This window comes from Heterodontus francisci, chromosome 14, assembly GCF_036365525.1.
Source record: "Heterodontus francisci isolate sHetFra1 chromosome 14, sHetFra1.hap1, whole genome shotgun sequence".
Taxonomy (NCBI): domain Eukaryota; kingdom Metazoa; phylum Chordata; class Chondrichthyes; order Heterodontiformes; family Heterodontidae; genus Heterodontus; species Heterodontus francisci.
Window position 1 is genome coordinate 16,092,141 of NC_090384.1, and position 24,298 is coordinate 16,116,438.

Here is a 24,298-nt window from a genome sequence, read left to right on the forward strand (position 1 = left end):
ATTTTCATATTGCCATGGCCTCGCCCCTCCCTCTCTCTAGTTTTCTCCAGCCCTACAACTCTCCAAGCTTTCTGCACTTCTCCAATTCTGGCCTCTTGCTTATTTCAGATTTCATTCACTCCGCTATTGGCAGCTGTGTCATCAGCTGCTGAGGCTCTAAGCTCTGGAATTTCCTCCCTAAACCTATCTTTCTTTCCTCCTTTAAGATGCTCCTTAAAATCGATCTCTTTTGCTCATCTGCCCTAATATCTCCTGGTTTGAACGCCTCCTGGGAGCAGGCACCTTGGGATGTTTTCCTGGGCGCTGTAAATTGGTTATGGGGGTTGTTATTGTTTGCTGCTCAATTGGAAGATTTCCCTCGACTGTTAGTGGAATCCCTGGACATGTGTTAACTGGATTCCGTGCTGATGGTCAATTAGCGAGTTGCCCGGACTAATCCCTGGATTTGGTCCGCTTCCAGCCGGGGTCATGTGGCAGAGCAGCAGTTTCGTCTGCAGCGAGCAGACTGAGTGAGTGTAACAGGCAGAGAGAGAGAGAGCCCGGGGGGTTCCCGCACCATTTCAAACCCAGCCGGGAGTCCCTCAGAGTGCTCGGGAGATGGTGAGACGGGGCAGAGAGATGCCCAGCTCCGTGGGCGATGCCAGCCTGGAGCCTGGTATCAAAGAGATGAACGAGACGTGGAAGGGGGCGATCGCCTGCTTAGGGGTCGCCTTGCTCTTCCTCATGACTATCGGGGTGCTTTACTGGCAGGTGGTGGACAAGCCGCATACTGACTGGATCCTGAAAGGACAGCTGAGCGGGCTGGTGTGGGACAGGAGGAGCTTGTCCCTCTCCCTCAGGTCCCTGAGTCAGGACAAGACTTTCGCCCAGATCGAGCCTCGCCATTTGCCCAACACCGGAGTCACCCTGCTCAAAAACCTCTGCTGGTTTAACCGGACCCAGTTTTGCTCCACATGGGACGGCGTGGCTGAACTTCAGGTGCTCCTGGAAGCAGCGAACCAGAGTATGGCAGAATGTTACCGAGTGGAGTGGACACCCAGACACTGCCAAGTGGCACTCAAGGTAATTCCATTGCTTACAGACAAATAGAAGATTGTTCCTTTAACCAGTTTATTAGGGCGTTAACTTAATAAGACATCTACTGGGGTGTAATCCTCCTGTCTAATTACAGCAGAGAAACAGCCCATTCCACCCAACAGGTCTATACAGGTATTTATGTTCCACACTAGCCTCCTCTCAGCCCTACTTTATTAGTTCCTATCAGCATATCCTATATTAAATTGGGATTTCAGCAGTGGGGGCTACATCAGTATCACCTTCCCTGAGTCAGTCAGTTCTGCATTCAAGCCCCACTTCCAGACCAAAATCTAGGCTGGCATTCTGAAGGAGGTATTGTCTTTTAGATGAAGTGCCCTGACTGCCCTTTCAGCTCGATGTAGAAATCTCTCACAGCATTGTTTAAAGAAGAGCAGAGGAGTTCTCCCCGGTGACCTGGCCAATATTCATCTCTTAACTAACATAATGAAAACAAATTATTGTTACGACTGAGGCGGAAGGAGTGCACTGTTTATTCCAGTTCCACTTCTCCACAGGTCACAGCATATATTTACATTTGTTCCCACTTACCGATACGGTGAATCATAGACTTTTTATCCCAGAATAAAACACACCGACCAGGTTTCTTTAATAAGCAACAAAATGATCAGTTTATTATAAGACAAGTCTTAACCAGTAATGAAGTAAAGCATAAACACACAGATTGAAATATTAAAGTTCCCTTTTTACCTCAGCCCCTCTCTCTCACACACACACACACACACACACACACACCTACCGGAAAAGTAAAGGGATTTTTGTTTTTAGAGCTCTATTACAGAAAAAAAACACTGGACTGAAAACATGCTCATTCCTGAACAAACAGTAGATGAGATATGTTGTGTTCCAAAACTGGAATACAGTACGGCCTCCGAGTACACTAAGACGGGTCATTGGGATGTTTTAGAACAATTCTTTTCGGGCGGCATTTGGAATTAATTTAGCAGGCTTTTCTTCAAAAACAGGAGACGAGATGAGTTGACAGTGGACTTCTCAGGGTCTTTTAGAGAGGTGCTGGAAAGCTGAGCTGGGTTGTCTCTCCTTGGGAATTCTCTTCTCTCCTTGGAAGTTCTCTCCCTTTTTATACAGTTAAACCTTAACTCAAAACAATTCAAAAGCGAAACCGACAACAAGAGGTCAACCTTGTGACCTCCATCAATATTGACCTGTCACTTCTTTGTAAAGAACATGTCCAGGCGTCCAAAGTTCTTTGTTGTTTGTTGAGCTGGAAGTCAGGTGGTTTCTCAGAAAGGCTTGTTGTTGTTGCTGGAAGTCAGGTGGTTTCCTGGAAAAGTTTGTTTTCCTCACAAGAACTCTCAGCGCCCCTTTTAAAAAATATTTCTAGGGGCTGTTTTTCAAAGTCAAATGGTCTTTACATGAACCCTTTTGAAAACCATAAAGTTTAACATTTCTTCAATCTTTCAAAAATGAATTCTCAAAAAATATATTTATCAAAACACAGAGGCACTTTCATAACATTATCTTGTCATTAACTCATTGTTTGTGGGATCTTGCTTTGTTCAAATTAGCTGCCATGTTTCCTTCCTTACAGCAGTCACTACACTTTAAATGTTCCTTTCTTGCTCCTCACCTCCATTCACAAAGGCCTGGTTAGACACTCAAAGTCGCTCAGCAGTTCAGGTCACCACACCTTAAGGAGGATATATTAGCTTTGGAGGGAGTGCAGCGTAGATTTACCAGAATGATACCTGCAACGGTTAAATTACGAGCAGAGTTACACACACTAGGTTTTCTGTTTCTGTGCCGTAACTTTTCCATGATTCTATAATTATGAGGGGGCCTAGATAGAGTGGACAGGAAGGACCTGTTTCCCTTAGCTGAGAGAGTGGTCACAGATTAAGGTGATTGGTAGAAGGATTAGAGGGAACATGAGGAAGTACTTTTTCACCCAGTGGGTGTCTGGAATTCACTGCCCTGATCGATGGTGGAGGCAAAAACCCTCAACTCATTTAAAAGGTACCTGGACATGCACCTGAAGTGCTGTAACCTGCAAAGCTATGGACCAGATGCTGGAAGGTGAGAGTAGATTGGGCGGCTAGTTTTTTCAGCCGGTGCAGACACAATGAGTTGAATGGCCTCTTTCTGTGCCGTAACTCTTCTGTGGTTCTATGGTTTTGTAATCCCTAGAATTTAGAAGGTTAAGGGGTGATGTGATCAAAGTTTTCAAGATATTAAGGGTTTCAGATAGTTTCTCTCTGTCTACTCTATTTCAAAGATTGGAGAGTCTTGGACGAGGGGGCGAAGTCTAAAAATTAGACCAAGACATTTCAGGAGTGAAATTAGGAAACACTTCTACACACAAAAGGTGGTAGAAGTTTAGAACTCTCTTCTGTAAATTGCAATTGATGCTAGATCAATTATTAATTTGAATCTGAAATTGATAATTTTTTGTTAACAAAGGTATTCAGGGATATGGGGCAAAGGCGGGTATATGGAGTTAGGACACAGATCAGCCATGAGCTCATTGAATGCCGTAACAGGCTTGAGGGGCAAAATGGCCTCCTCCTGTTCCAATGTTCCTCCCTCTCCTGAAAGCACCAACTCTTGCCTTGGTACAAGGTTTACAGTGGACCTCAGCTGCCATTGGGTCACCTCAGTCCAGTGGCTGTTCTTGGTGTGTGAGGATTGTTAATGAGTGCCATTGGCTGTTTGGACATGGGGGTATTTTAAATGCGGAACCATGATCCTGCATTCAGTGCGGTTTCCGTTTCCATCCAGAGTCAGTGTGTAAAGATTGATGTCAGTGTGTGATGATCGTAGTTGGGGGGTGGGGCGGGGGGTTTGCGGGTGAGAAACATAGGAACAGAAGTAGGCCATTCAGCCCATCGAGTCTGCTCTGCCCTTCAATTAGATCATCGCTGATGATCTACCTCAACACCACTTTCCTGCACTATCCCCATATCACCTGATGTCATTAGTATCCAGATATCTAATCGATTTCTGTCTTGAACATGCTCAATAATTGAACTTCCCCAGCCCTCTGGGGTAGTGAATTCCAAAGATTCACAACCCTCTGAGTAATGAAATTCTTCCACATCTCAGTCTTAAATGGCCTACTCTATATTCTGAGACTATGTCGCCTAGTTCTATACTCACCAGCCAGGAGAAACATCCTATCTACATCCACCGTGTCATGTCTTGTAAGAACGTTGTAAGTTTCAATCAGATCACCTTTCATTCTTCGAAACTCTAGAGAATACAGTTTCCTCAATCTCTCCTCATAAGACAATCCCACCATCCCAGTCTGGTGAACCTCCAATGCACTCCCTCTATGGAAAGTATATCCTTCCTTAGATGAGGAGACCAAAACTGTAGACAATACTGCAGGTGCGGTCTCACCAATGCTCTATGCAATGCCAGGATAGGCACCAACATGTTGCACCATGGACATTTGACACTCAGCCATGGACACGGGGGCAATTAATCTGTATATAAAGTGTACAGCCAATCTAATGCCATCAAAACACAGCCCGATTTAAAGCACATTTATGCCTATAAATGAAGTAGATAAGCATACAAACATCAATGGAAAGTAGCACAACTGTATTAGCTAGCTAGCAAGCAAAATAGTATGTAACGCCAGTGCAAATTACTTTTGTTGACAGAATAGAGTTAGCTGCACCATGTCACAGGGTGGTAGAGGGACTTATCGGATGACCTCTGTGGATTCACACTGTGTCAGGAGTGTAAATCCATCCAATAAACCATGAAACTCAAGGAGAGGATTGTTATTGTGGTTATTGAGGTGAGGCAGTAGAAAAATCAGCAATAGGAAGATGGACCATTTCTTACACTGCTGTTGTCACAAGATAATTTACCCCATGATGGTCACTGTCTATGCAACTTCTCCACCTACTTCTAATAGGTATCTGAAGACAGGCAGCCAACAAAATTGCAGGGATCTCCAAATCAGGAGAATTTTATAGGATGATGTAGATAGTACTTCAGAAGAGTCATGTAAAATAGAAAAGCAGAGTGGGACAGAAAGGGACAGAGTGATTAACAGTAAGTAACCAAGACCATTTTATTCATCTTGACAGGCTGTTAAACTGTCGTCTTGACAGGCTGTTAAACTATGTCCTGAATTCTAAAATACAGAAACAACAGAATCTATCATGGACAAAATGTCATATGGTCACCAAAGCTAGTGACAAAATTAGATTAGCACAATTACAAATAAAGAGCACCCTTCAGTTGCTCTAATAAAGTGATTCTCTTAAATTCACATGTCTATATCTCAGTCTATCATTGTCGATTCCGATTCAGCTCTGACAAGATAATAATTAACAAAAAGCTATTCTGCAAGCAGTTAAATGGTTGTTACTGCATGTATTATTCAGTTACAAAATGTTTAGTCCATCTGTAAGATTGTATTCCAGACTAACCAATTTATGACCAAGTCAAAACTATTAACTGTTAGCAAAGATGCACTTTTAACGTAATGTAGTTATATGATACAGACAACTTTCAAATGACATTGGCCATTCAGGTTATCTGCCCTCAAACTGAATAGTAATTGGTGCACATTGCAGTTACTGATCTTTGACATACTTGTAAAACTTGTGCTTTAATCCAATTTGCAGCAATGACTGTTTCTAACATGGTCATTGAAACATAATAAATTTGTACTATGCCTTCCCCAACAAGCAATAAAATTGCAAATGCAGCATAGATTTTGTTAAGGAATAGTAGATAGTTCATCATAGATTAAGGTTTATTAAAGATATCTATAAAATTGGATTTACTAACTATTGTATATGGGTCAGCAGCATCCTGTGTTTGCCAATGTCACTCAGCTCCATTACACTGTACTCTTGTATTCATGAGGAACTTACAGTGCTGATTTCTGGAGATCTTTTAGATTTTCTTGCCTGTTTTCCCCTCAATACAAGTTCCGGAACAAGGTGATTCCGATTGTTTAGCAGCAGACTTGCGACTTTTATATAGAAGTAAATGTCCAGCAACTTTCGACATGTCACTGAGCTTGAGTCCCAAATGAAAGTAATGCATGCCAGAGCGTAGAAATTGAGACATTCCCTAAGTGACTTTTGCCCTTTTAAAATGAGTTTATATAACACGAGCCTTTAAACTTGAGTTTTAAAATAACCTAGCTGTGAAGGTTATTTTAAAACATAAGGTTAAAGGCTTGAAGCAGAGGTGTCCAACATTTTCGTGTGAAGGGCCACATTACAATTTTTGTCTTACATAGGGGACTGGTGAGACAATTTCAGAAAGATAAAGGCATTAAAAATTTATCTTACCATTAATTATACGAACAAGGAGCAGAAGTAGGCCACTCGGCCCTTTGAGCCTGCTCTGCCATTCAGTAAGTTCATGGCTGAACTGATTACTCCATATTTCCAACTATCCCCGATAACTTTTCACCCCCTTGCTTATCAAGAATCTATCTATCTCGGCCTTAAAAATATTCAAAGACTCTGCTTCCACCGCCTTTTGAGGAAGAAAATTCCAAAGACTCACAACCTGCAGAGAAAACATTTCTCCTCATCTCTGTCTTAAATGGGCGACCCCTTATTTTTAAACAGTGACTCCAAGTTCTAGATTCTCCCACAAGGAAAAACATCCTTTCCACATCCACCCTGTCAAGACCCCTCAGGATCTTATATGTTTCAATGAAGTCACCTCTTACTCTTCTAAATTCCAGCGGATACAAGCCCAGCCTGTCCATTCTTTCCTCATAAGACAGCCCGCCATTCCAGGTATTAGTCTAGTAAACCTTATCTGTACTGCCTCCAACGCATTCACATCCTTCCTTAAATGAGGAGACCAATACTGTACACATTACTCCAGATGTGGTCTCACCAATGCCCTGTATAGCTGAAGCATAACCTCCCTACTTTTGTATTCAATTCCCCTCACTATAAACGATAAAATTCCATTAGCTTTCCTAATTACGTGCTGTACCTGCATACTAACCTTTTGTGATTCATTTACTAGGACACAAGGATCCCTCTGCAACTCAGAGCTCAGCAATCTCTCACCATTTAGATAATATGCTTTTTTATTCTTCCTGCCAAAGTGTACAATTTCCCACTTTCCCACATTATTCTCCATTTGCCAGGTCTTTGCCCACTCACCTAACCTATCTGTATCCCTTTGTAGCCTCCTTATGTCCTCTTCACAAGTTACTTTCCTACCTATCTTTGTGTTATCAGCAAAGTTAGCAACCATACCTTCGGTCCCTTCATCTAAGCCATTTATATAAATTGTAAAAAGTTGAGGCCCCAGCCCTGATCCCTGTGGCACACCACTCGTTTCATCTTGCCAACCAGAAAATGACGCATTTATTCCTACTCTCTGTTTCCTGTTAGCTAGCAATCTTCTATCCATGCCAATATGTTACCCCTACACCATGAGCTTTTATTTTCTGCAATAACCTTTGATGTGGCACCTTATCAAATGCCTTCTGGAAAGCTAAGTACATCCACCAGTTCCCCTTTATCCACAGCACATGTAACTCTCTCAAAGAACTCCAATAAATTGGTTGAACATGATTTACCTTTAACAAAACATGTTGACTCTGCCTGATTATCTTGAATTTTTCTAAATGCCCTGCTATACTGTCTTTCATAATAACTTCTAACATTTTCCCTAAGACAGATGTTAAGCTAACTGGTCTGTAGTTTCCTGCTTTCTGTCTCCCTCCCTTTTTGAACAAAATAATTACATTCGCTATTTTCCAATCTAACGGAACCTTCCCTGAATCTAGGGAATTTTGGAAAATTAAAACTAGCAGATCAACTATCTCACTAGTCACTTCTTTTAACACCCTAGGATGAAGTCCATCAGGACCCAGGGACTTATCAACTCGCAGCTCCAACAATTTGTTCAGTACCATTTCCCTGGTGATTGTAATTTTCTTGAGTTCCTCCCTCCCTTCCATTTCCTGACTTACAGCTAATACTGGGATGTTACTTGCATCCTCAATAGTGAAGAATGATGCAAAATATCTGTTCAATTTATCTGCCATCTCCTTATTATCCATTATTACTTCCCCAGACTCCCTTTCTATAGGACCAATGCTCATTTTGTTAACTCTTTTCTTCTTTAAATATCTATAGAAACTCTTACTATCTGTCTTTATATTCCTAGCTAGCTTTCTCTCGTACTCTAATTTTACCTTCCTTATCAATCTTTTAGTCATTCTTTCCTTTTTTTTATATTCTGTCAAATCTTCTGATCTGCCTCCCATCTTTGCGCAATTATAGGCTTTTTCTTTAAGTTTGATACTATCTTTAACTGTTTTAGTTAACCACGGATGGCGGGTCCCACCCCTGGAATTTTTCTTTCTCTTGAAATGTATCTATTCTGTGTATTCTGTAATATCCCCTTAAATGTCTGCCACTGCATTTCTATTCACCTCTCCCTTAACCTGATTTGCCAGTTCGCTTTAGCTAGCACTGCTTTCATGCCCTCATAATTGCCCTTATTTAAGTTTAAAATACTCGCCTTGGACCCACTCTTCTCTCCCTCAAACTGAATGTAAAATTCAATCATATTATGATTGCTGCTAACTAGGGGCGCCTTAACTATGAGGTCATTAACTAATCCTATTTCGTTGCACAATACCAGGTCTAGTATAACCTGCTCTGTGTTTGGCTCCAGAATGTATTAGTCCAAGAAATTATCCCGAAAACATTCTATGTACTCCTCATCTAGGCTACCTCTGCCCATCTGATTTTTCCAGTCTATATGTAGGTTAAAATTCCCCATAATTATTGCTGTACCTTTCTGACAAGCTGCCATTATTTCTTCCTTTATACCCCATCCTACAGTGTGGTTAATGTTAGGTGGTCTGTACACCACTCCCACAAGTGACTTCTTGCCTTCATGATTTCTCATGTCCACCCAAACTGCTTCTACATCCTGGTCTCCTGAACTTAGGTCATCCCTCTCTATTGCGCTAATACCATCATTAATTAACAGAGCTACCCCTCCACCTTTTCCTAGCTTCCTGTCCTTCCTAAATGCCATATACCCTTCAATATTCAGGTCCCAATCTATGTCATCCTGCAGCCATGTCTCTGTAACAGCTATCAGATCATACTTATTTATTTCCATTTGTGCTCTCAGTTTTTTTTAAAGAGAGATACAGCCCTGAATCAGGCCCTTCGGCCCACTGAGCCTGTGCTGACCATCAACCACCCATTTATACTAATCCTACATTAATCCCATATTCCTTACCACATCCCCACAATTCTCCTACCACCTACCTACACTATGGGCAATTTACAATGGCCAATTTATCTATCAAAATGCAAGTCTTTGGCTGCGGGAGGAAACCGGAGCACCCGGCAGAAACCCACACAGTCACAGGGAGAACTTGCAAACTTCACGCAGGCAGTACCCAGAATTGAACCTGGGTTGCTGGAGCTATGAGGCTGCGGTGCTAACCCACTGCGCCACCCCAGTTCATCTGTTTTGTTTCAAATGTCATGCTAGGACCCCACCTGCCAAGAATGAGGCACATTAACTTTGTCATGAACATTGATTTTAAACTATTACTAGAGTGAAGAAAGGGCTTGTTAAGCAGATCAGCCGTGGCTGGAAACGACATTTGCGTATTAGCAGAAGGTGATTGGAAGGACAAAGGACCATTCCCTGACACATTCAACCCACAATGGACCTTGATCACCAGGTATTCTCGAGACTGCTAAGGTGATACAATCCCAGAAGTGGTCAGACCAGGTAGTCACATGACTAACCTGCTTGGCAACCTGGGTTTTTCTGAATTGTACAAATAGTTTGAACTGAGAGTGTCTGTTTGCTCCTGGACTGAGAAGATCTCTCTCCTGTCTGCTCCCATCTCTTAAGCCTATGAATCCACTGAAGACACATTAATCCCAAGAGAGAAAAATCTCCTACAGCAAACAAGGTTTAAGAAGAATACTGGGCCCCAATGAAAAGCAAGATCTACCTACAATCAAGGACTCTACAGCAAGGTCGAAGAACCATAATAAAAACTCTTCAGATATTGCCTCAAACTTTTCCAATTTATTTTTCTTCTGCTCTTTTCTGTCTCTATTTTCATGTGTGTATCGCGTATGCATGCCAGCGTGGGCGTGTCGTGTATCTGCAGGCATTAACCGAATTAGAGTTTAAGTTTAATAAATTTCAACTTTTCTTTAAACCTGAGAAAGGTTGTTTGTGCTGGTTTCTTTGCCTTACAATTGCAAAGCGATGAACAAGGATTCACCAAGGGGGACCTAAAAACACTGTGTTGAGAATTAAACCCTGTTACGGTAAGGTCAGGTGAGGCTGAGAGTGACCCCGAGACACTTTCTAACCTAGTCGTAACAATCAAAACGACAACTAAGGTGCATTTTTGTGAAGAAGCTTTAAATGAGAAGATTAATTTATTGACTGACTTTTTGGTCACTATGTTTTGGTGAGATACCTGGCATTTTCTTTTTGCTTGCACTAGTAGCCAATGTTTGCCCGCACACTTCTTGTAGTGATGCAGAGTATTCCGGATAGACATCTGTCTGTCAGGAGTGATATTGATCGCTCTCTCTCCCACCTCCCTCTCTCTCTCTGTCTCTCTCTCCCCCTTCCTCTCTGTGTCCTCCCCCCCTCTCTGTGTATTCCCTACTCGCTCTCTGCCCCCTTTCTCTCCCTCTCTCTATGTCCCTCTGACCCCCCTCTCTGTCCCTCTCTCTCTCTCTCTCTCTGTCCCTTTCTCTCTCTTTGAAAATTGCAGAGCATGGGAACTCTCCTCAGTGCAGCTTTGTGGTTGGTCAGTTTTTTTTTAAAAAGTCACAGCTATCAGTTTCACAGCTGGCAGATTCTTAGGGCAGAGACAGCACTTCCGAGCTCGGACCAGTTCATGGTTTTCCAGCGGGCTTTTAAAAACACAAGTCGAACCCCACCGGAAAACCCCGAACTTGTCTGAGGTTCAGAAACGTTGTCTCTGCTCTAAGCACCTGACAGCTGTGAAACTGATGGCTGCGATTTTTTAAAAGTTGGAATGGTCTGGAAGAAGAAGCCAACGGGAAATTTCTCATCCCTGAAATTACCAGTCACGGACCTCAAAATTGACACTGGTGCCAACCCCTGATACAATTGCAGCAAAACTTCTTTACTCCTGTACTCAAATCCTCTTGCCATAAAGGCCAACATACCATTTGCCTTCCTAATTGCTTGCTGCAACTGCATGTTAGCTTTCAGTGACTTATGAACAAGGATGCCCTGGTCCCTTTGGTCATCAATGTTAAACTCTGGAAAGCTTGTTATGGAAGGATGATGCTGGAGCCTATCTCTACTCAGTTTCACATTTGTTGTACAGAGTAAAAGGATTACAAACATGTAGCTGCTCACTCAAACCCTCCACCAGTCTCAGTAAGTATCTGCTTATAAGTACTCAAGTAAGATCCTAATTAACACCCTCCACCTACATATAATCTAACAATTGATACACAATTAACAGATTAACAGATTCCCTTTTATAATACAATGTGGATCAATATGCTTAAACAACATTTCAAAATAAATTCCATATTATGCACAAATTATTCACATGCTCAAAGAACCTTTTAAAATACATTCCATATTGGGTATAAAGTATTACATTGTGAGACGCCCCTCCTCTAGCACCCCTAAAAATTTCCTTGTATTAGAATTTCTTTTAGTGACGCAATCGGATAGCTGATGACTTGCATCCACCCATTTAAGTTTGGAGATTTCCTTTCTCTCCAGCATATGTTTCAATCCAGCAAGGTCAATACATAGTATTTTCTCACTCGCACTTTTTGTAGAGTGTACATTGTCCCACAAAGAACGATTATCCAATTAACATTCAATGGGTATCCTATCTTCAGTATGTACCTTGTTCAGAATTTCACCCGAAATATTGGAAAAATAGAACCCCATATCCACTGCCTCCACAAGACCCAGTGTTTCCACAGCTAACTTGCTTTTAACAACCCATTTTATTTTCTTTGCCTCCCAAGCTAAAGGATATTTCCCATTTTCACCGATCGGAAATATTATGAAGCCAGCTGCACTCAACTACCCATCAGCAAGATTAGCATGTGAAGCATCACTAAAAATTATTAGCTTCATGTTCTTTGGGTCACCTAAGGATGGGAACTTCAGTACACAGTTCTCCAGATTTAGTTTTTTCAATGTTTATTTGCCCTTAAAACATTCTCAACTTTTGGATGTTTCAACATCGTGCTTAACTCCAGCACATCAAAACTAACATCAGGCCTAGTCTGAGAGCCCAACCAGTTTAATTGACCCACCAGGCTTCATAATTGCTCAATCTCTGCTTTAGATACATCACCATCTTTCTGTGATGACCTAACACGATGAACTGGGTTAGAAGTAACACTCTCTAAATAGAATTGTTGATTTAAAGTTATCCCAGAGTTACTCTGCTTAATATCTAAACCAATATATTTAAAGGCCACAAGCCTAACTCCCAATCTTAAATTCTGCCTTAATCTTATCAATAACATATTTCTCAAAATCTGCAATACCACCGTTAAGAAATCAACGTGCATCATGAAGGTGCCTGAAGGTTTCCCTTTATGATACCAATAAAACATTGCAGGATCTGCTTTTAGTTGAACACAACCAATTTTCAACAAAACAGATCTCACCGAGAAATACCACACCTGGGAAGCGTTATTAAGGCCATAGACGCATTTGTTCAGTTTCCATAGTTTTCCTTCTGCCTCTGCCTCTTTGGGTGGTTTCAGAAACACTTCTCTCTGAATAGTATCACCTTGCAGAAATGCGGCTTTTATGTCAATGGATCTACATTCCCATAAATTTCTGATCAAAAGAGCTAAAAAGATTTTCAAGATTACTTTTCCAGCTGTGGGAAAGTCCACATTAACATCTGTATCACCCAGTTGCTCTTCAAAATCCCTTTGCAACTAGCCTTATAAGTTCCATTTGGAAGGCCTTTTTCAGTACAAATCCATCTTTGTGATAAGGCTGTCTGTCCCCTATCTGATACCTCAGAATAAACTCCAAACTCTCTCCAACTCTCTAATTCCTTATGTTTTGCTTCTCATTAGTTTATCCTCAAGTTTTTGGCGACCACTCAAACATCACGGTCATGAGGACTTCTGCTTCTAGTTCTATTCAGAGACTGCTCTCTAGGCTTTGTTTCATTGTGGAATCTGCTTAAAATATGGCCTGTATAGCACTTTGATGTCTTTTGGGACTACTGCTAGAAGATCTCCCTCGCACATTATCAGAGGCTCTTTCTCCAGTACGTGATCACTTCCTTATGCAAGTGTCACTTCCAGACCCATTATTAGAACATGCACTGCGCTTTCTTACCCTCCATTCTGCCAGTCCATGGACCTTACATCTTTTACCATCACCTTGAACATTTAACCAATATTTATACTTGCCTGGAGGTTTTCCTGCACATCCCACAATTGTTGCATCCCTCCATTTATTAGACCCCTCTGGAATATATGTCGCCTGAGTACCTACTCGAGCCAATTGTCCTTCAGATGGATTAGCTCTTTCTGAGCATCATGATCCCTCACATTACTATCCAACCTTTGATCTACCTCATTCTGTTCCTCAGGACCTTCATCACTAAACACATGAGTATTTGAGGTACAAGGTGCATCGTTTCCTTCTATCAATTGTTCAGATTCTGAGATATTGTAATCAACCCCGATCAATCATGAGGAATAAACCTTAATAGTTTGATTTCCATGCTTGATAACTACTCTCTTACCATCACAACCGATTATCTTACCAGGGCCCTTCCATTCCCTATGATTCCCTCTTTTTTAATATACCAAATCTCCTAAATTAAATTCCACCGCAGATGGCCTTATGCAATGCCTCAGAACACTCCGAATTCTCTCAGAGATCTCAGCTTTGATGAAAGCCATCTCCCTGCATTAAAGCATTCAAATGTGCAGAAAAAATGTATCTAATTGTAGTCCTGTCACACAGTACAGAAGGCAATTTGGAATTCCACCCATAGATCAGTTGATAGGGACTATATCCTCCAAGCATCTGAAACAAATTCTTTGCATGTACCGCCCATGGCAGGGCAGTTGTCAACTTGCAGTTTGGCTGGTCAACTAAGATTTTATGCAGCATTTCATAAACCATTGCATGGTTCCTTTCACAGAGCCCATTGATGAAAGGACTTTTAGCTGCAGTATTCATAACCATAATGTTCGTGTTTTGTTTAGAGATATAGCACTGAAACAGGCCCTTCGGCCCACCAAGTCTGTGCCGATCAACAGCCCATTTATACTAATCCTACATTAATCCCATATTCCCTACCACATCCCCACCATTCTCCCACCAACACTAGAGGCAATTTACCTATCAGCCCTCAAGTCTTCAGCTGTGGGAGGAAACCAGAGCGGTCACAGGGAGAACTTGCAAACTCCGCACAGGCAGTACCCAGAACTGAACCCGGGTCGCTGGAGCTGTGAAGCTGCGGTGCTAACCACTGCGCCACTGTGCCGCCCTGTGTCTCTGATCCCGCATTGGCAAATTCCCCTGCATTATCAGTCAAAACTTAGCTGGTGCATCAAGTCTAGTCCCTATTCATTTCTCCATAAATTTGTCTATAATCACCCTTTTGTCCTTACTATTTATTATTGTAGAAAGACTAAATTTAGTTGCTAGTTCTATAAAATGTGGAATGAAAATATTCTTGTCTTTGTCCCACCCCTTTAAATCCATTGCAACTACCTCTTTAGAGTCACATGATCACTGACAATAGGATATGATGGTGTCCTCCGATACATTTTACAGATTTCACACTTTTCTCTAATCTTTTCTATTATGCTCATATACACGTTATCAGTCACATCTGCATCCTTTAGCAGGGTTTTTAATCTCTGACAAGAAGAGTGAGCAAATTTTCTGTGTAATTTTAAGACAATTTGCTTTTTTTCTTTTTATCTCTGATTCTTAACACCTGATGTTATTAATAGTGGACTAGTAACCCAAAAACCCAGGGTATTGCTCTGGGGACATGGGTTCGAATCCCACCACGGCAAAAAGTGGAATTTGAATTCAATTAATAAATCTGGAATTAAAAGCTAGTCTGATGATGGCCATGAAACCATTGTTAATTTTGTTAAAACCCATCTGCTTCACTAATGTCCTTTAGGGAAGGAAACCTGCTGTCCTCACCTGGTCTGGCCTACATGTGACTCCTGACCCACAGCAATGTGGTTGACTCTGAAATGGTTTAGCAAGCCACTCAGCTGTATCAAACTGCTACAGAGTTGATAGTACTGCAGTGGTTCAAGAAGGCAGCTCAGCACCACCTTCTCAAGGGAAATTTGGGATGGGCAATAAATGCTGGCCAAGCCAGCGATGCCCACATCCCATGAACGAATAAAAAAAAAACACTGACTAGAAACATTAGGTTTTGTTAAGGGGATATAATAATGCCCTGACTAGGTAAACTGCATATTCATTGACTTTCCAAAAACAATTACCTTATCATGCTCCATATCAAGTTTCATTTGTGCCTTTTTCATTGAAGGCTTACTCAACAGTAAAGGTACCTCACTGGAGACCACATCAGTACTGATAAAGTGGCTTACTCCAGCTGTTTTACATGGGATTACTGCTCTCTTTAGTGACTTCAGTGTGTTGCTATCACCAAATCTAAAGCTGATAGTACTTTTATACTCTTTAACTTTGCATCGATCCTCACTACTAAGTGAATCCAGATAACATTGTAACTAATCAGTTCCACATACTGTCGACGTACAAGTACTATCCAGTACAGCACAGTTGAAGGAATCCGCAACGAACATTCATCACATAACTAAAACTCCTTGTGACTAGTACCATTCATTCAGATTCATCAGTATCTTCCTTTTATGCCTCAGAATTCTTCGCGTTGTGTGTTATTTTGAGGACTCTGCCCCTCTGCTTAGGGCAGCTCATTGCATCATGATACTTTGAGTCACATCTGAAGCACCTATTACCTGTTCCTTGGGAATTCCTGGGATTCATTCGCCTATGATTGCTGTTCCAATTCCACTGTAATAGACCTGCTAAAGGTGTGTTCATTCTCATTCCTCCTGTCTTTGACTCTTCCATTGTACCTATGCCTACTTCCAGTATCCAGACCATTTTGAAATCTAGTAAAAATTTGCTCCTCCATTCTTTGTGTCACCGCAGAGTGCCCTGTTTGTTCTACCAGTGCTGCAGGAAATGACTGTTTCCACAGGAATTTCTTTAAGGCAGCAGACATCTGATCTAACAGGGAGTCTTTGTCCAAGAACTGAACCCCAGTTAGAACCAGGAACCTGTCGATATGCAACCCCCTAGCACAATCTAGCAATTTAAATGCCAGCACTGAACCAGGGATCTCCAAATTGAATTTCCTTGCTCCTCTATACAGTTAGTTAAAGTCCATGATATATTCCTCCATTGCATAACCATCTGTTTTCTGAAATCTATCGAAGTCTGACCAAGTCTCATACACATTCAATAGGTCATCTTGTAAATTTCATCCAAGAATTCTAACAGTGGATCCAACCTTCATCAGTATCCAACTGACGAGCATCTAGTTTACAAAACACTTTACTTCTGATTTTTCTTTTGGTAGGAAGTGATAACACCAAGGCCATACCTTGTTTCCTGTTTGGTAGGGATGTAATCCATGTCCATATATCCACTTCTTCCACTGGTCTTATGGTTCAGACTCAGACCATCGGAGGGTAATCATACCCTGACAATTTACACTTGCTTTCTGCTATATTTTCCACAATAGCCCATGAGATTTTAGTTTTCTGTGTAAAAAAATTTCCTAGTTCCCAACCTTCAGCTTTAGGCAACCATCCTCTGCTACCATGTTAAACTCCAGAAAACTTGTTATGGAAGGATAATGGTGGAGCCTATCTTTCACTCAGTTTCACATTTATTGTACAAAGTTAAAGGATTACAAACATGTCGATCCTCACTCAAACCCTCCACTAGTCTCAGTAAATGTCTGCTTATAAGTGCTCAAGTAACACCCCAATGAACACCTGCATATAATCAAACAATTGATACACAATTAACAGATTAACAATCAATACCTCCCAATCTCTTACCATTTAAGAAATACTCTTTCTGTTTTTTATGCCAAAGTGGATAACTTCACACTTATTCACACTGTATTCCATCTACCATGTTCTTGCCCATTCACTTAGCATGTCAAAGTCTCCTTGAAGCCACCTTGCATCCTCCTCACAACTTACATTCCCACCTAGTTTTGTGTCATCAGCAAATTTGGAAATAGCACATTTGGTCCTTACATTCAAATCATTTATATAGATTGTGAACAACTGTGGTCCCAGCACTAATCCTTGCAGTACCCCACTCGAAACAGCCTGCCATCCTGAGAATGACCCATTTATTCCTACTCTCTGTTTTCAGCTTGTTAACCAATTCTCAATCCATACCAGTATATTATCCCCAATCCCATGTGCTCTAATGTTGTTTACTAACCTCCTGTGTGGGACCTTATCAAAAGCCTTCTGGAAATCCAAATACATTACATCCACTGGTTCTTCTTTATCTATGATACAAACAACACCCTCAAAAACTCCAACAGGTTTGTCAAACATGATTTTCCTTTCATAATTCCATGTTGATTCTGCACAATCCTATTGTTATTTTCTAAGTGTTTAGTTATCCCATCCTTTAAAGTAGCTTCTAACATTTTCCCTACCACTGACATCAAGCTAACAGGTCTGTAGTTCCTCACTTTTTCTCTCTCTCCTTTCTTAAATAGTGGGTTTTATTTGCTACTTTCCAGTCTGCAGGAACCTTTCCAGAATCTATAGAATTTTGAAAGATAACCACCATTGCATCCATTATCTCTATAGCCACCACCTTCAACACACTGAGATGTATCTCATCTGGTCCAGGGGATTTATCAATCTCCAACCCAGTTAATTTTTCTAGCACAACCTCTTTATTGATACTAATTTCTTTCAGTTCCTCATTTTCAAAAGTTCCTTTGTTCTCTAGTATTTCTGGGAGATTTTCTGTATCTTCCTCTTTGAAGACAGACACAAAGTAATTGTTTAGTTTCTCTGTCATTTCCCTATTCTCCATTATAGATTCTCCTGTCTCTGCCTGTAATGGACCCACGTTTGCCCTTGCTAATCTTTTACTTTTCACATACCTAAAGAAGCTTTTACAGTCCGCCTTTATGTTTCTCGCTAGCTTGCATTTATATTCTCTTTTCCCTTTCTTTATCAGTTTCTTGGTCATGGTTTGCTGGATTCTAAATTGCTCCCAATCCTTAGGCTTACCACTTTTTCTGGCAACCTTATAAGCCACTTCCTTTGATCTAATGCAATCTTTAACTTCTTTTGTTAGCCACTGTTGATTCATCTTTCCTATTGGGTTTTTGTGTCTTAGTATACACAAAATATACATTTCTTTATGTATTGCTTGTCCACAGTCAAATCTTTTAATGTATTTTCCCAATCCACCATAGCCAACTTGCTCCTCATATCTGCATAGTTTTTTTTTTCAGATTTAAGACCCCAGTTTCAGAATGAACTATATCACTTTCAAACTTAATGTAAAATTCTATCATACTATGGTCACTATTTCCCAAGGTTCCTTTACAACAAGGTTATTAATTAGCCCTTTCTCATTACGTAATACTAAATCTAAAATAGCCTGCTCCCTAGTTAGTTCTTCAACGTACAGTTCCAGAAACCCATCTCGTACACACTTCAGGAAATTCATCCTCCACACCATTAGTGTTGGTTAGCTTTACCCAGTCTATATGTAAATTGAAGTTGCCCATTATTACTGTACTACACATGTTACATGCACCTCTAATTTCCTGATTTATACCGTGCCCAACATTACCACTACAGTTTGTGGCCTATAAACAACTCCCATCAATGTTTTCTGCCCCTTTCTGTTTCTTTGCTCCACCCAAATTGATTCTACATCTTGATCCTTCAATCTAAGATCCTCTCTCACTAATGTACTGATCTCATCCCTCATTAAGAGCACTACCCCACCTTCTTTTTCTTTTTGCCTATCCTTCCTAAATGACGAATATCCTTGAATATTCAGTCCTGCAGCTGCTCTGTGACATCCTTGACCCTGGCACCAGGTAGGCAACATACCATCCTGGAGTCAAGTCTACAGCTGCAGAAACACCTGTCAGTTCCCCTAACTAACAAATCCCCTATTACTATTGCTCTTCCGCTCTTCTTCATCCTCTCCTGTGCAGCTGAGCCACCTGTGGTGCCAAGGACTTGACCTTAGCTGCACTCCACTGACGAACCATCGCCCTCTCCAGTATCCAGACTAGAAGTGGGGTCAGTGTGTGATGATTGGATTGGGGAGGGTCAGTGTATGATGATCGGTGGGGGGGAGGTCAGTGTGTGATCATCAGTAGCAGGAACCTGGCTGACTTATTTTTCTCTTCACTCCCTACCTTGTTCAGGCCAGTGAGGTCAATTATGGCATCCTGAATCACCAGATATAGACATTCCTGTATATATTATATAATGATGTGCCCCCTATCACAGGGCATAACATTCCTTTATGTATATCATTATAATGTGCATTGTGCAACCTGGTATAAAGTGCCTACTTATAGTCTATAATGATGTACTGCCTGTCCCTGCAAATAACATTCCTGTTTATATATAACATACCTCGTGTAATCATGCATAATATTTCTGCACAGAAAGATCCAGTTTTGCTCTGGAATTAACAGTGTGGGTCACTGCACTGAATGTTATTTCATTGGAAAATGGGCAGCAAACTCTGCCACCCACACCTGTGCAGTCGAAAACAGAAATCTGCAAGTTGCTGTCTGTGATGCCAAGTTTCTGCAAGTGCTTCCCAAAAGCCACCTCGTTGACTGGCTGCTCTTTCAAACCTATTGAATAACATGATGCTGCTGTACTTACATCATAGATATGGATGACAATCACCAGTAAGAGTTAGATCTTGTCTGTTTAAGTACCATTTTAATGGCAGAGTCTGTCTGAATTACTGCGAAACAGCCTCTGGCACTGAAGATTAACTTTTACAAATGTGAACTCTTATTTCTCAGGAATAATTAAATAATTACAATCTTATGTATTCCTTATACCACCAAAGGACCTCCAGCCTTAACTCTGAACTCCTTCCTATTATTCCCATTTACTATCATGTTTTTATGTGTCCTAAATTTTATGTAACTTGAGCTCTCCCTGAGTGCATTCACGTGTGCATATTGGCTGCTGTTCCAGACCCAAGCCCATCACTCTATTTCCATGTTTTTCTTTTTTATACTTCTTTTCTCTTTACCCCTCTTCGACTCTCTTCTGTCTGTCATGCCTCCTTTCACTTCTCCACTCTCAGGTACTCCGCCCTCCTAATTCCTGACTCAAACCCTTCAGTTCTCCTCGACCTTCCTGCTCTTCCTGCCACCATCCCAGGCTTTACTCCCTCTTCAATAAGCCTGCAGCTTCCTCTGTACCTCTCTGGGCATCCTCCAAAAGGCTCATTGAGGCACTCGGTGCTGGTTCATTTTGAGCAGCATCCTCAATTGCCCCATCCCACTCTCTCGTCGGCCTTCTAATCTTGCCAATCTTCTGCCTATCCAACTCACCCCTCCCACTGCTGACCCTGTGGACTCTGCCAGTGGATAGTTCTCACTGCCCTCTACACATCTCCCAACAGAGTGTCCGTTCACTTGTGAACAAGGCCCTTGCCATCCATGAACTTACTTTGGATGACTGCATCAACATCATGGCCTTAACAGAAAGCTGACTGAGGGGTAATGACACTTTCCCCTTTAATGAAGCCTCAATGCCTGGCTACATCTTCCACCACTTGCTCTGCCAAGACCGTCGCAATGGCAATGTGGGGCTTATCACCAGGTCTCACTCTATTCCTCTGGCACTTTCTCCTCCTTTTCCTGGTTTGACCGCGAGGCGGAGAGTATCGTGGATAGCACGTATAGAGAGGTGGTCACACCGCAGGCTCAGACTCCACAGGCAGGAAGGGAATGGGTGACCACCAGGCAGAGCAAGAGGACTAGGCAGGCAGTGCAGGAATCTCCTGTGGCTATTCCCCTGCAAAACAGATATACTGCTTTGGATACTGTTGAGGGGTTCAATTGTAAGGGGAATAGATAGGCGTTTCTGTGGCCACAAACGAGACCCCAGGATGGTATGTTGCCTCCCTGTTGCCAGGGTCAAGGATGTCTCAGAGCGGTTACAGGACATTCTGAAGGGGAAGGGTGAACAGCCAGTGGTCGTGGTACACATTGGTACAAACAACGTGGGTTAAAAAGTAAGGATGAGGTCCTAAAAGCAGAATATAGGGAGTTAGGAAGTAAGTTGAAAAGTAGGACCTCAAAGGTAGTGATCTCAGGATTACTACCTGTGCCACGTGCTAGTCAGAGTAGAAATAGCAGGATATATCAGATGAATACATGGCTGAAGAGATGGTCTGAGGGGGAGGATTTTAGCTTCCTGGGACATTGGAACTGGTTCTGGGGAGGTGGGACCAGTACAAACTGGACGGGTTACACCTGGGCAGGACTGGGACCGATGTCCTAGGGGGACTATTTGCAAGAGTGGTTGGGGAGGGTTTAAGCTAAAATGGCAGGGGGATGGGAACCTTTGCAAGGAGTTAGAGGAGGGGTGATCAAAGACAAGAACAAAAGACAGTAAGGGGAATAAGAAAAGTGATAGGCAGAGAAATCAAGGGCCAGAATCAAACAGAGCCACAGTGAAAAATAGTGGGAAGGGGACAAGTAATGTTAAAAAGATAAGCCTTAAGGCTTTGTGCCTTAACGCGCGGAGCATTCACAATAAAGTGGATGAATTAATCGCGCAAATAGATGTAAACAGGTATGGTTTAGTGGGGATTACGGAGACATGGCTGCAGGGTGACCAGGGATGGGAAATGAACATTCAGGGGTATTCAGTATTTAGGAAGGACAGACAAAAAGTAAAAGGCGGTGGAGTTGCATTGCTGGTTAAAGAGGAAAATAACGCAATAGTGAGGAAAGATATTAGCTCTGACGATGTGGAATCTGTATGGGTAGACCTGAGAAACACTAAGGAGCAAAAATCGTTGGTGGGGGTTGTTTATAGACCCCCAAACTGTAGTGGTGATGTTGGGAATGGAATTAAACAGGAAATTAGAGATGCATGCGATAATGGAACATCTAATTTTGGGTGATTTTAATCTGCAAAGAGATAGGGCAAATCAAATTAGTCACAATACCATGGAGGAGTAATTCTTGGAGTGTGTACGGGATGGTTTTCTGGACCAATACGTTGAGGAACCAACTAGAGAACATGCCATCCTAGACTGGGTATTGTGTGATGAGAGAGGAATAATTGACAATATAGTGGTGCGAGACCCCTTGGGGACAAGCGACCATAATATGATAGAATTCTTCATCAAGATGGAGAGTGACGTAGTTGATTCTGAGACTAGGGTCCTGAATCTTAATAAAGGAAACTATGAAGTTATGAGGCACAAGTTGGCTATGATGGATTGGGAAACGTTACTTAAAGGAATGACGGTGGATAGGCAATGGTAAACATTCAAAGAGCGCATGGATGAACTGCAACAATTGTTTATTCCTGTCTGGCGCAAAAGTAAAACGGGAAAGGTAGCCAAACCATGGCTTACAAGGGAAATTAGAGATAGCACTAGATCCAAGGAAGAGGCATACAAATTCGCCAGAAAAACCAACAGACCTGAGGATTGGGAGCAGTGTAGAATTCAGCAAAGCAGGACCAATGGATTGATTAAGAAGGGGAAAATAGAGTCCGAGAGCAAGCTTGCGGGGAACATAAAAACTGACTGTAAAAGTTTCTACAGGTATGTGAAGAGAAAAAGATTGGTGAAGACAAATGTAGGTCCCTTACAGTCAGAAACAAGAGAATTTATTATGGGGAACAAAGAAATGGCTGGCCAACTAAATGCATACTTTGGTTCTGTCTTCACAAAGGAGGACACAAATATCATACCAGAAGTGTTGGGTAACACAGGGTTTAGTGAGAGAGAGGAATTGAAGGAAATCAGCATTAGTAGAGAAATGGTGTTGGGGAAATTGATGGGATTGAAGGCCGATAAATCCCCAGGGCCTGATAATCTACATCCCAGGGTACTTAAGGAAGAGGCCCTAGAAATAGTGGATGCACAGGTGGTTATCTTCCAAGATTCTATAGACTCTGAAACAGTTCCTACAGATTGGAGGGTATTTAAAAAGCGAGGTAGAGAGAAAACAGGGAATTATAGACCAGTCAACCTGACGTCGGTAGTGGGGAAAATTCTAGAGTCCATTATAAAAGATTTTATAGCAGAGCACTTGGAGAACAGTGGTAGAATTGGACAGAGTCAGCATGGATTTATGAAAGGGAAATCATGCTTGACGAATCTGCTAGAATTCTTTGAGGATGTAACTAGTATAGTTGATGAGGGGTAGCCGGTGGATGTGGTTTACTTGGACTTTCAGCAGGCTTTCGACAAAGTCCCACATAAGAGATTAGCTTGTAAAATTAAAGTGCATGGGATTGGGGGTAGTGTATTGCGATGGTTAGAAAATTGGTTGGCAGACAGGAAACAAAGAGTTACAATAAACGGGTCTTTTTCTGAATGACAAGCAGCGACCAGTGGGGTACTGCAGGGATCGGTGCTAGGACCCCAGCTATTCACAATATATATTAATGATTCAGATGAGGGAACTAAATGTAATATCTCCAAATTTGCAGATGACACAAAACTGGGTGGGATGGTGAGTTGTGAGGAGGAAGAAGAGAGGCTTCAGGGTGATTTGGACAAGTTGAGTGAGTGGGCAAATGCATGGCAGATGCAGTATAATGTGGATAAATGTGAGGTTATCCACTTTGGTAGCAAAAACAGGAAGGCAGATTGTTATCTGAATGGCTATAAACTGAAAGAGGGGAATATGCAACGAGACCTGGGTGTTCTCAAAGACCAGTCGCTGAAGGTAAGCATACAAGTGCAACAGGCGGTAAAAAAGGCAAATGGTATGTTGGCCTTCATAGCAAGAGGTTTCGAGTACAGGAGCAGGGATGTTTTGCTGCAATTATACAGGGCCTTGGTGAGGCCACACCTGGAATATTGTGTGCAGTTTTGGTCTCCTTATCTGAGGAAGGATGTTCTTGCTATAGAGGGAGTGCAGTGAAGGTTTACCAGACTG

The 24,298-nt window shown here is 41.8% G+C and overlaps 1 protein-coding gene across 1 annotated transcript in view; it reads left to right on the plus strand.

The window, feature by feature from the left end:
• Positions 1-597: 597 nt before the first annotated feature.
• Positions 598-24,298, plus strand: part of si:ch211-236l14.4 (SITS-binding protein) — a 222,217-nt gene continuing 198,516 nt past the window's right edge. Inside the window, 1 exon segment of the mRNA XM_068046788.1 lies at positions 598-1,062. Coding sequence (XP_067902889.1) covers positions 598-1,062 — 465 coding nt within the window.